Source organism: Neltuma alba, unplaced genomic scaffold, assembly GCF_004799145.2.
Source record: "Neltuma alba isolate B1F8T4 unplaced genomic scaffold, ASM479914v2 tig00012859_pilon, whole genome shotgun sequence".
Classification (NCBI taxonomy): Eukaryota; Viridiplantae; Streptophyta; class Magnoliopsida; order Fabales; family Fabaceae; genus Neltuma; species Neltuma alba.
This window is the reverse complement of record NW_021637242.1, coordinates 71,638-83,717: the sequence shown is the minus strand read 5'-3', so window position 1 is coordinate 83,717 and position 12,080 is coordinate 71,638. Positions and strand designations below refer to the sequence as shown.

At 35.4% G+C, this 12,080-nt stretch overlaps 2 protein-coding genes across 2 annotated transcripts; one reads left to right on the top strand and one right to left on the bottom strand.

Moving 5' to 3' along the window:
• LOC114731884 (ankyrin repeat-containing protein ITN1) lies at positions 1 to 3,374 on the bottom strand. The gene is made up of 5 exons (XM_028919125.1): positions 2,867 to 3,374; positions 2,586 to 2,732; positions 2,047 to 2,130; positions 847 to 1,274; positions 1 to 615 (listed from the first exon to the last, which is right to left on the bottom strand). The coding sequence occupies exons 1-5, from the start codon at positions 3,372 to 3,374 to the stop codon at positions 1 to 3; spliced, it is 1,782 nt and encodes a 593-aa protein (XP_028774958.1).
• Positions 3,375 to 9,925: 6,551 nt separating this feature from the next.
• LOC114731883 (protein FAR1-RELATED SEQUENCE 5-like) lies at positions 9,926 to 11,818 on the top strand. The gene is made up of 2 exons (XM_028919124.1): positions 9,926 to 10,846; positions 11,477 to 11,818. Exons 1-2 carry the CDS (start codon positions 9,926 to 9,928, stop codon positions 11,816 to 11,818), a joined length of 1,263 nt encoding a protein of 420 aa, XP_028774957.1.
• The last annotated feature ends 262 nt before the right edge of the window (positions 11,819 to 12,080 follow it).

The following is a 12,080-nucleotide window of genomic DNA, read 5'->3' as shown; positions in this document are numbered from 1 at the left end:
TCATGGCCACTTCTCCACCTTCCGGAAGATGCCTGGACCATATGTAGAATAAATTATTTCAACAAGAAGAGGGAACTGCATTACAACAAAGATAGTTATGGGCACGCTAGCAAGTATAATAACAGGAAGAAAAGCCAAAAAAGGTGATGAGTTCTGTTGCAACATGATGATTACTGCTGAGGAAAAGGCTATCAGCATAGTTGCAATTGAGAGAAAAAGTGCAGAGAGGCCTATGATCAATTTTGTAGGTAAGGAGTAAAGGAAGTCATCTTCTGCATATCGCGATGTAAGAATTCCTAAAAATGTAAGCACAGAAGAAGTAGAAGCAAACAAGGACACTGCATCTGAAATTAAGAAAACTCTGAACAATTTTTCCTTCAAAAATATTGGGTGCCCAGATGCTTGATCATTTCCACCAGGAACAGTAAAAGCTGCAGCAAACATAATGGTGACAATTAGAGCACCAACAACTGAGCAAGAAGTTGCAGTATCTTTCATCCATTTCTCCCCATTGTTCCTGAGTTCTTTGTGGTTTTCTCTGAAATACTCTAGAGGAGTCAACTTGTCTTTGTTATGACGACGCTCAATTCCAAGATTCACCATACTCTGTACTGCCTATATTGAAAAAAGGAAAGAAGTAGCATAAAAGTGCTGACAGATTGTATCTTAAAATATTTGTTACATCTGGGATAATGGAATAAATCTCTCATTTCCTGTTGAATTTAATCCCTCACCTGCTAACCATTAGGTCCAAAGAGGTGGGAGCTGCATGATTTAATGATTTTAATTTATATGTTAATCTCCCTCACACATGCGCACACAAAAGCATTTAATTTGACTTCTAACCTTAAACCACTGCCATTCCCTTTGCATTTGCATAGCGGCGCCAAGGATGCGGTAAAGTTGGGAAGGAGGAGCCAACTTTGCTGCTGTGTGCAGCAAGTTATTGTAATTCTCAAGGAACATTGCTGCTACCACATTCTTAAAGCGAAACCCACGGAGGAGGTTAAAAATCTCGGCTTGACGATATTTAACAGCACTGAAGAAAGCATTCTCCTTTTGTTGGGAAAAAGTGACTATTGAGATTAATTCCGGGTTTGCTGTTGATAACTTCTTAAAAAACTCAACATTCCCTGATTTAGCAGCCGCCAACATTGCTTTTCCAATCATACGCTTTTTATCCTCATTCAGAAATGTCAGATTGTTACAAGCCAGCTCTAGAATTTCAGTTGCCCGTGTATGTTGCAACTTGAGCTTATGTATTTCCTTCATCCCTGAACAATTAGTAACTCAAATATAACTTGATATTGGTCGAGTTTAATCATGAGAACAAAAACCTTAAAAGTAACTAATTTAAGTTTTGGGGAAATTTTGAGCATGCATACCAAGCAAATTATAAATGAAGGAGATGAGCCGCTGTGGTAGATTTAGTCCTATATATTGAGATGGAATTTTGTCAGTGCAATCATTCAAAAAGATTACAGGCACACACATATGTGCATATGGGTCTATCCTTTTCTTGCATTGCATCAAAGTTAGGTTCAACTTAAATGGCAACATTTGGCATCTTATGCATAAATCAAGATCAGCATCTCAGTCCCCCAAAAAAAAACAAGAAGAAGAAGGTCAGCATCACTATGCCCAAATTGATTTTCATTCTCAAATTTTATATTTTGACATAACTCACTTTCATGTATGATAAATAAAGGGAAAATTTAATCCACAAGTCCGTTTCCTCTATTTTAAATCAAATCTGAAATTAAAATTAATAATTTTTACATTTCAGGATGAACGCCCATAATGGATTAAACTATAAGAGCTTAATTCCAAAAAAACAAAACTACAGAGCTCTGATCGAATTAAAATTAAAGCAAATTATAAAGACTTGCTGATAAATTTTTCTACATAAAATAAAATTTTCTTTACATCTTTTAATATATATGTTGTAGTCTATAAATAAAGTTTTATAATTAGGATTGGAGATAGGGTTAGATTTGCTATATTATTAGATTTCGTCTTCCAATCAACCGAAAGAGAATAAAATACCTTCGGCCCTGCTACTCATCTCGTCCTCTGATTGCATGTCTACACGGATTTGATTAGTAGCCGTGGCTGGTGGTATTTTGATATCTTCCACCCAGAAAGCGATCAAAGAATAGAGAAGCATTAGTTTCTTAAAATAGCAAAAGTGATAAAATCAACAACCAGAAGGACAAGTAATTGGTGTGAAGCTATTCAATTTTTCTGAGATTATTCTGTTTATTTCATCCTACTAAACTAAAACATACACTATCATGCAAAGTCAAATATGTTTACATATCATGATTCCATGACATATATCTATACCTGTTAGCGTTAATGAAGTTCATTCTCTTTTTTTTTTCACTTCAGTTTTAAGCTCTTTTCTTTACTATATCATGACGAAAATGAGATTATATACAAGTGGAGTTAAAACAACTTCAACTTAAATATCATTACTCTCATCATCGTAATTCAGTACTTTGGCTTATATATAATTAAAAACATGTAGAAAATTGTAGGAGAGAAAAAAAAATAGACAGTTGATAGTAGTGGTATGCACTAACAGTGATAAACCCATTGCTTCCAGAACCGAAGTTGAGTTTTGTTGAGAGAATCCGAAAGATAGAATGCAATGTGCTCAATTGTTGAGTACAGATGATCAGCAGCAAAAATCAGCTCTCTACATCGTTGGAGCAAATCCAAAGCAATACCTATTCATATATCATAATCATGTAGCATAAGATGGAATGTCAAAAATAACAACATAAATGAACAGACAGGGAGAGAAATGAAAATGAAACATATATTATGCTTTGTTAATATAATTATCAAGAAGTTATTTTACCAAGTTCTCCAGTCATGAAACAGGTTCTGAGGAACAAAGGACCCACAATGGGGTTTTCTTTGAAGACTAGCAAATCATCACCAATGGCAAAATAGAGATGACGTCCCATTTGGTTGCTGCCAATACGAAAAGCCATTGTGACAGGAATGTTCCACTCATAGTCTCCTAATGGAATTTTAAGTGCTTTGCGATTTTCTTCGAGCAAGCAGCTTGCAATTGGGATGACTCCACTATATGATGCAGCTACTGCAAGCGGAGTACAACCACAAGCATCACGTATTTCAAGATAGTCTTTTGGAACTAATTTCACCAACTCCTTTACTATGTTCTGATGGCCAAACTTTGCAGCTACATGAAGAGGCGTTTCGCCCATTGAAGTTGCAAATTCTACGTCCAAGACCCTAGGATGGTGTTCAATGAATTCTTTTGCATCATGCCACTGGTCCTCAGATATATACTTGTACAGAGTACCCATCTCTAATTCTTCTAACTCTCCCCCTCTCCTCATCTCTGTAATCGCCAATTCTTGTGTCAACAACCAGCATGCAAGCATACATTAATATATGCGTGCACACCCACACATATATATATTGATTGATACGTATAGTACGCAAACATACACGCACAAATCAGATCCATAATTAAGAGAAAGGACACAGAAAAATCAAGTGAGAATCAATTAATGCAAGGAATATGGGAATAATGGTTGATTAGGGTTTAATGGAGAAAACTTAGGTCAAGTTAATTAGGTTCATTATGTCCAATTAGCCACTGAGATTATGCCACCTGTATTACTGTTTCACGTCACTTAACCTGTGAAACAACTGTTTATTTGTAACGTGTCGGGTTCCAATCATCGTCAAGCCAAACCCAGGAATCCATCCTTGGAAGGATTCACTATTCAGTTCGATATAGTTGGCAAGTCATGTGAGTAAATGCAAGGGCAAACGCAAAGGCAAAATCCAAGAACTCTAGAGTGTCAGTAAGTGAAGCAAGCATAATTCTGGAGGTCAATCCCCTTTGAAAATTGAAAAGAAAGGTCAACGAAATTTAGAGTAGTACATAGATTGGAAGGAAAAGAATGAAATAAGAAAAAAGGGGGAAAACTGAAAGAAAGAAATCAGAGGAATGCTGAGACGAGAAACTTGCACAAATGGAGCAGATTGAAAGAAAAGCCAATGAAAGGTGCTAAGACGAAGCAGCAGAAGAGAAGAGTGAGAAGAAGAGAGGAAGAATCAGACTTGTGCGGAAAGATGCAGAGAGGAAGAAGCAAATGTGAAAAAATTGTGCTTTCTTATAAGTGGGGTAGCCTAATCAAAGGAAAACATGTTGTAACCACACAAAAAAAAAATGCAATACACTAAGAGAGAGGGTGCTAAGTTTTGAGCTGCATTGGAAGTTGGTTATGTAAATTTGCAACGAGTGGATGAAAACGGTGGATAAGAGGAAGGCAAAAGAAAAATTGATTTTGGTCGAAGGAGAAAAGTTCATAGGAGGCTTATAAGAAAAGGGAAAGAACTGTTAAGAGGCCCTTGTGCTTTGCTTGTATGGTTGCATCTATAGAAAACCGTGCACACAGCAGGATGACTATCAAACTGAATCCTTCTTAGGAAGGTCTGCTTGATGATAATTGAAACCCGACCCGTTACAATTAAACGATGGTTTCTTAGGTTAAGTAATGATGTGTAATGCTAACACAGGTGACATAATCTCAGTGGCTAACTGAATATAATGGACCTAATTAACTTGACTTAAGTTTTCTCTAGGTTTAATTAGATATCTAGGGTTATGTAGTAGGATTATTAAAAAAAAAGATATTTATCCATTATATTAGGATTTATTAGATTATTGATAGCTCGCCATTTTTTGTTAGATTTGAGATAAATTTGGGTATTTTGGGGAGTCACCAAGTAAAATTGGATATTTTTATGATTTCAAGCTTGGTTTGCTCTGTATTTGTTCACGAGAATGTTCAATTATTGTAACTAAACCTTAACTATGGATTATTATAGTTTGATTATGGATTAGTGGATGATAATTTTAATATTTAGGTGCTTTAATGTTATGTTTGTTAATTCAATTGTGCGCTTGATTATCCTGAAAGATGAGAAATCCAATTGGGACAGATCTTGATATTCTAAAGGAGCCTAGCTAGGCATAGGGAATTTAGATTAGACCTTTAATTGAATAATCGCGTAGAATTGAGTGAGTGTTTAAGCACTGAATAACTTGATTTGCTTGTAGAATAAAAATACATATACATATTGGCCCTATGTAGTCACATTAGGCTGGCACTCAATTTGGTCTGATAGCTAGTATGACTAAGTAATCACCTAAGGAATTAGAGATTAACATAGTTGGAATGCCTTTTACCGATTCGGAAGATACTATTAGGTAATTAAGAGTTCTATACTAACAAATATAGCTTTTTTTTGGGGATAAAAAGACAATTAAAATACAAAGTCCATATGGTTAGTAAGCAAACAATAAAACAGCCTATGGAGTAAACTAAGGCTCTGAGTACAAAATAGACACTAGAAAAAACTTTGAACATTCTAAGTAAATCAGGCCAAATATAGCTTTAACTGCAGTTAAAGAGAGAAATTAGACAAAAAGAAGTAATCATGACGATAACAATCCAAGTCACTACATTCGCAGTTTAGATTTACTCGTAGTCTTAAGTATAACTTAGAGTTGTTGTCTTGTTCTAGTTAGATTTCATTTTTGGTTTATCATGTTCCAAATTGTGTTTTACTTAAATTAAGTGAAAGTGTAATGTTGATGCTTAAGCAGGCTGTTGGCATCGAATCCTCCTAAGGATGATATTTTATTCACTCTTTATTAAAATTGTGAAATAAGTTTTATATTTTATGCCTATCAATTATTTATATTTTAATATTATGTAATATTTTAAATAACAGGATATCTAGGGTATCCTAAAATTATCTTTCCTATTTTAGGATTAAGATTTAGATTTGAATCAGAACCATTATTATCCTATTATTTATAGTGCTTTATGAATAGAGGTAGGATTGTATGAAGCTTTTGATATGATTGAATAAGAATTACTGTTTTCTTGACCTTCTTCATCTTCTCTCTAGAACCAGGAAAACAGATGGATCCTGTTTAAATCTATTTAAATTGAGAGTTGGGCCTCTTAAAAAAATGATTTTAACATAAATGGCTTTTAGAACCAGCCTTTTTAAGTCCAAATCCATCAAACATCAACATGTTTTAGCTCACACTATTATTTTCTCCCATTTGTGTTATATGTCTACCATTTTGATAATTATATTTGTTCATTTTTTCAGCTAGTATTTATTTGAAATTATTATAATCTTTTATACATTATATGCTCAATTTCTACGTGTACTCGCATTCAGGATAACTGGTTGATTTGATTTAGTTTTGGTTATTTATTTAGACTTAATTCGGCACTCTAGTTTACTTACATTTATTAGTTAAATTGAAAATTTCATCAGATCTTTTGTTTTTATTTTTATCTATTTGAAAATAAGTAAAAAGTATTGAAAATTTTAAAAGGGCTTAGAACTTGTGGGTCAGGCGATACCCGAGAGTTCAAGGTCCGGGCTTCAACATTAGGGATGTTTTAGGGTAAGGTAGCTTTTAGACCCGAGCTCATCCAGAGCTGACCCGTTTTCCCGCCTATGTCCTAGCCGGCAAACCAAGCATCTCTTGAAACGAAACCTTATCATTTCCACTAAAAACTTCAGGCATGGAAAATGGGGCCTATCTCATTTACCTACGTAAGTAAATTAAAGCAGTAGGGCTGTTCATATAACTATGTATGCATGTATGTATGTTTTGGGCTTTCATATTCCTAAATTTTTGACTGCGTGTATGTGCAGATGAGTCCTTGTATGTCAAGGGATTTCTCTGTACCTGAATTGAACTCCTTCATTATATATAATTCCAGAAGTTCTTGTGCGAAAATGAAGTTTATTGGGGTTTATTGTCAATTTGATGTGAAATGGGGTGGATATGGGGAAGAGAGAGAGAAGAGGGAGAGGGATTTAACGTGTCATCACAGACAATAAGAAAGCTCAATCTTCCAAGCTTTCATGAGATCGGGAGATCAACAAGTCAGGAGAGAAGAGTCGCATGGTTCCATCCTTGAAGGTGGGAATCATGCGCACCAAACAAGCCCAAGTTTTAGCTCTCTATTCTCACTTAATCCACCTCCTACATAACAAACAGCGAGATTCTGATCTGTATAACGTAAAGCACTGACCTTGGGGTGGAGAGCTTGGTGCGTTATTATTGTAGGTACGATAGAGAATGTCCCATGCATCTTTGGCTTCAGAGACCCCTCTTATATGAGAGTGATTCTTAGGCCCGCAAGAGATGCGAATGACATGCAATGCTGCGGCATTCTTTCTTCTCCATCTGCCAAAATCTTCCACGTCATTTTCGTCTGGCCTTGCGATACTACTCGTCACTTCCCAAAGATCTTGAGATATTAGATAGTTCTCAACCCATTCAAACCAATCTTTTTTGCTGTTCTTCGCGAGTGGCTCTGCAACTATATCGTTAAAATTGCTCCTCCTTTCCATAACTCAACTCAATTGAACCTGTTGTTGCTGATCCACAGTGATGATACCCTGTGTAATATAGCCGCTTCTGTCTTCTGGGGTTTTGTAAAGTAAGCGCTAATCTTTGACCAAAAAGGAAAAGGTAAGCATTAATCATATCTCTATTTCGGATTGGCCGATCCAATGATGTATAAGATAATCCGTCCATTTGGCGTAATCCAGGATGTAAAGTAAGGTAAGCACTTCGCGAGAAGCAAATAGTTTTTCTATATCTTGTCAAGAGTTTGTTGTTATTTGTCATTTAATTGTTATCAGAATCTATACAACCCTTGTAACAGGTCCCCGATTTATAATTAATTTCACAATTTTCACAGTTTTTTTTGTGCAATTTTTCCAAAATTTTTCTAATTATTTCTAAAACATTCTTTATTGTCACTTTACTTTTTGCCTTTTGCTTTTTTTATTTTTGTTGGGCGGGAGATTCAAGGGCACGGTAATATAATTCACACTGGCTCGCCGACTAGCCCCTTCAAAGAACGGAAACAAAAAAGTCCGGGGTACGTGGCTTGCACTAAATATTGTCTCTGTAACGTCAGGAGTCGGCTGCTTTTTTTCTTCCACGATGGTAGGCTAGTGGGGTAGAGTCTTTTTTTTTTACCAGCCGGGCAGAGTCATTAATCATATACTCTTCTAATCTTATTTATAGAACAGAAAGAGAAGGTATTTTTTATTTTATTTATAGGGTACTGATAGAAATTTTTTATATGGATATACAATTTTACTCTTTCATTTATTATTGTGTTGACTTTATTTATATGAAGTATAATGTATATTAAATAGGGATAAAGTTGAAAAGTCATTAAATTTTAAATGAGAGTTAATAAAGTTTAAAATTTTTCTTGATCTGTATAAAATATGTTGAAAGTGCTTTATAAATAAGATAAGAAGAGTAATATATATTGACTTAAATCAGTATGCATAAAGGGACAATTATCTTCGCCGGTAAAAAAAAAAAACAGACAATTATCTTGAAATGACATGAACAAGAGGATGAGAATATCAGAATATGTGTCCCCCATGGAATAATTTTCCTATATAGGTCACGTCGCCGTAAAGCGGCCTCATAATGTCCGGTGACAATGACCACACAATAGTCCGTACATGGCCATGGGACCATCACCGTACTTCATGTTGACTAAGGACTATGAACTAGATAAGGCTAAGGCACGTGAATAAAACTGGACTATTTAACTGATTTAAATTTAAATGGATCCACTTTGCTCGGCGGGCCCATCTTATGTCTGTCTTGGGCTTTCCGTGAGAACAATTAACTAAATCACGTTATTTTACTAACAATAATTGGTTTAATTAGTAAGAAATTGGTTCATAACTCGTAAGATTATGAGTTTAAATCTCACTATTAATATGAGGATTTTGTTAATAGATGATCTATAACTATCATTATAAATACTTTATGAGTCTGGAAGTATATTCTGATCTTGATAAACCCTCAAACTTCTCAGTATCAAGAAAAAATTAGGTTATCTTAGTTAATTAATGGTGTGGTCTTGCACTGTTCCTTGACCAAAATCAACTTTCGCCTTTCGCAAGCTTTTAGCCATACTAGTGACCCTTCAGAATTCCAGTTTGGTCTTTCCCTTAACTACCTTCTCTTGCAACTCTATGGATATGTTGGGCTTACAATTCCGATTATTCAAGTTACTGAGTTCCAATTATATATCTCACCACTCTGAATCTATTGGTTTTCCAATGTCGTTCCGCCGAAAGTTTGAATTGTGCGGACGAAGTCTGGGTATTAAACAATTTAAATTGTTTCCTGTGGTTCCAACAAGGCAACTCCAATCTGACGGAACGTGTTTCCCTGCTCAGCGGGAGATGAGCACCGATAGCTCATCTCCCATGCGCACCGTTTCATTAAATAAAAAAAAAATAACCTGTACACTCCAAAACAAAATCGCTTCTGCTGCGCTCCTAGGGAAAATATTTGTTGTTCCAGCCGCCACAAGAGAAAGCGAATTACCACACTTGGTGCCATTGAAAATTGGAAAAAAAAACTGAATTTCGGCGAGAAAAAAGTTGAATTTCGGTACAGAAAAAATTTCAGATTGAAGAAGGCATCAGATTTCAGACCTTTGCGAGAAGAAAGCATCAAAGGTTTCTTATCTTCCATCTTTTTTGCGTTCTCTAACAATCTTATTTATATATTTTCATATATATTAAAATGGGGTCATATGCAGGTTATTATTATTATATATATTATATATAATTGAAATTTAAAGTGGCTTTAGATGGTTTTGTTTTCTGATTTAGCTTGTTAATGTTATTATGTGAGTAACCTATAACTTGTGTTTATATTTTTGTTTGAAGAATGGTATTTGAAAATTGATCATTCTTTTTTTGTATATTTGGAGTTCATAAAATTCCAAATTCCTATTGATGATATTTTTTAAATTGTGATATATTTATCGTCTATAGGAACCATATCATGGAAGATGAATTTAAACTCAAAATAGGGAGAGAGTTTGAAAGTCTAGATGAAGCCTGGAACTTTTGGAATGAATATGGGAGTAAAATTGGATTTGGAGTTAGAAAGTATAATGGAACAAAGAGTAAAAAAGATGGTTCCATTATTACATATAAATATGTATGTTGTAAGGAGGGTATTCGGAAAAAAGATAGAAGAGAGACAACCACTTCTAGATATCAGCCTGAGATAAGAACCAATTGCAAGACAAGAATGGTTGTATCTCGTATAGATGAAAAATTCAAAATCACCAAGTTTAATGAAGAACACAATCACCCTCTTCATACACAAGAAACAGTGCACTTGTTACCATCACAGAGAAATTTATTAGAAGTTCAAACTCATGAAGTAGATCTTGCAGAAGAATATGGGCTTGAACCTAAGGAAGCTTTTGACTTAATGAGTACATATGTTGGTGGTCAAGAAAATCTTGGTTATACCATGATAGATGCAAAGAACTACTTGATGAAGAAAAGGCGAAAGCATATAAAGTTTGGAGAGGTGGGATGTCTTCTTGAATATTTTCAAAAACGAATTGCTAAAAATCCTTCATTTTATCACAAATACCAATTGGATATGGAACAACAAGTTACCAATGTGTTTTGGGCAGATGCTCGTATGTTAAAAGATTATGCACATTTTGGTGAAGTTGTATCACTAGACACGACATATAATACAAACAGGGATCATCGGCCCCTTGCACTTTTTTCTGGTTTTAACCATCATAGAAGTGCGGTTATTTTTGGAGCAGCGTTGTTATATGATGAGACCATTGAGTCTTTTGAGTGGCTGTTGGAAACTTTCTTAGATGCTCACACACAAAACAAGCCTCAAACAGTGTTTACTGACCAGGATCAAGCTATGGCTAGAGCATTGAGTGAAGTACTTCCTAATACAAGACATTGTTTGTGCACTTGGCATTTATTACAAAATGGCATTAAACACCTTGGGAACTTGATGAAAGAAGGTTCACACTTTTTGACTAACTTCAAAAAATGTATGTTTGATTATGTCCAAGTGGATAAATTTGAAGAAGCCTGGAGTAAATTGTTATCTTCTTACAATGTCCATGAAAATGGATGGTTGAACTCCACTTACAATATTAAGGAGAAATGGGTCAAGTGTTATATGAAAGATGTCTTCACACTAGGTATGAGAAGCACACAGGTTAGTGAAAGTGTGAATGCTGAGGTGAAGAGATGCACAAAGCTAAAATTAGATCTTAATCGATTCTTCAAGAGATTTGATAAAGTTGTAGAAAAGAAACGATTTAAAGAGTTACAACTTGAGTATGAATCTCGACAAAAGATACCGAGGATGGTCAATCAAAGTGCACCTATCTTGCGCCAACTTGTGCAATTTTAAAACTTCAGGCATACCAAATGGGGCCTATCTCATTTATATACGTAAGTAAATTAAAGCAGTAGGGCTGTTCATATAACTATGCATGCATGTATGTATGTATGTTTTGGACTTTCAGATTCCTAAATCTTTTACTGTGTGTATGTGCAGATGAGTCCTTGTATGTCAAGGGATTTCTCTGTACGTGAATTGAACTCCTTCATTATATATAATTGCAGAAGTTCTTATGCAAAAATGAAGTTTATTGAGGTTTGTTGTCAATTTGATGTGAAATGGGGTGGATATGGGGAACAGAGAGAAGAGGGAGAGGGATTTAACTTGGCCATCACAGACAATAAGAAAGCTCAATCTATCCAAGCTTTCATGAGATCGGGAGATCAACAAGTCAGGAGAGAAGAGTCGCATGGTTCCATCCTTGAAGGTGGGAATCACGCGCACCAAACAAGCCTGAGTTTTAGCTCTCTATTCTCACTTAATCCACTTCCTAAATAACAAACAGCGAGATTCTGATTTGTATAACGTAAAGCACTGACCTCGGAGTGGAGAGCTTGGTGCATTATTATTGTAGGTACGATAGAGAATGTCCCATGCATCTTTGGCTTCAGAGACCCCTCTTAAGTGAGAGTGATTCTTAGGACCGCAAGAGATGCGAATGACATGCAATGCTGCGGCATTCTTTCTTCTCCATCTGCCAAAATCTTCCACGTCATTTTCGTCTGGTCTTGCGATACTACTCATCACTTCCCAAAGATCT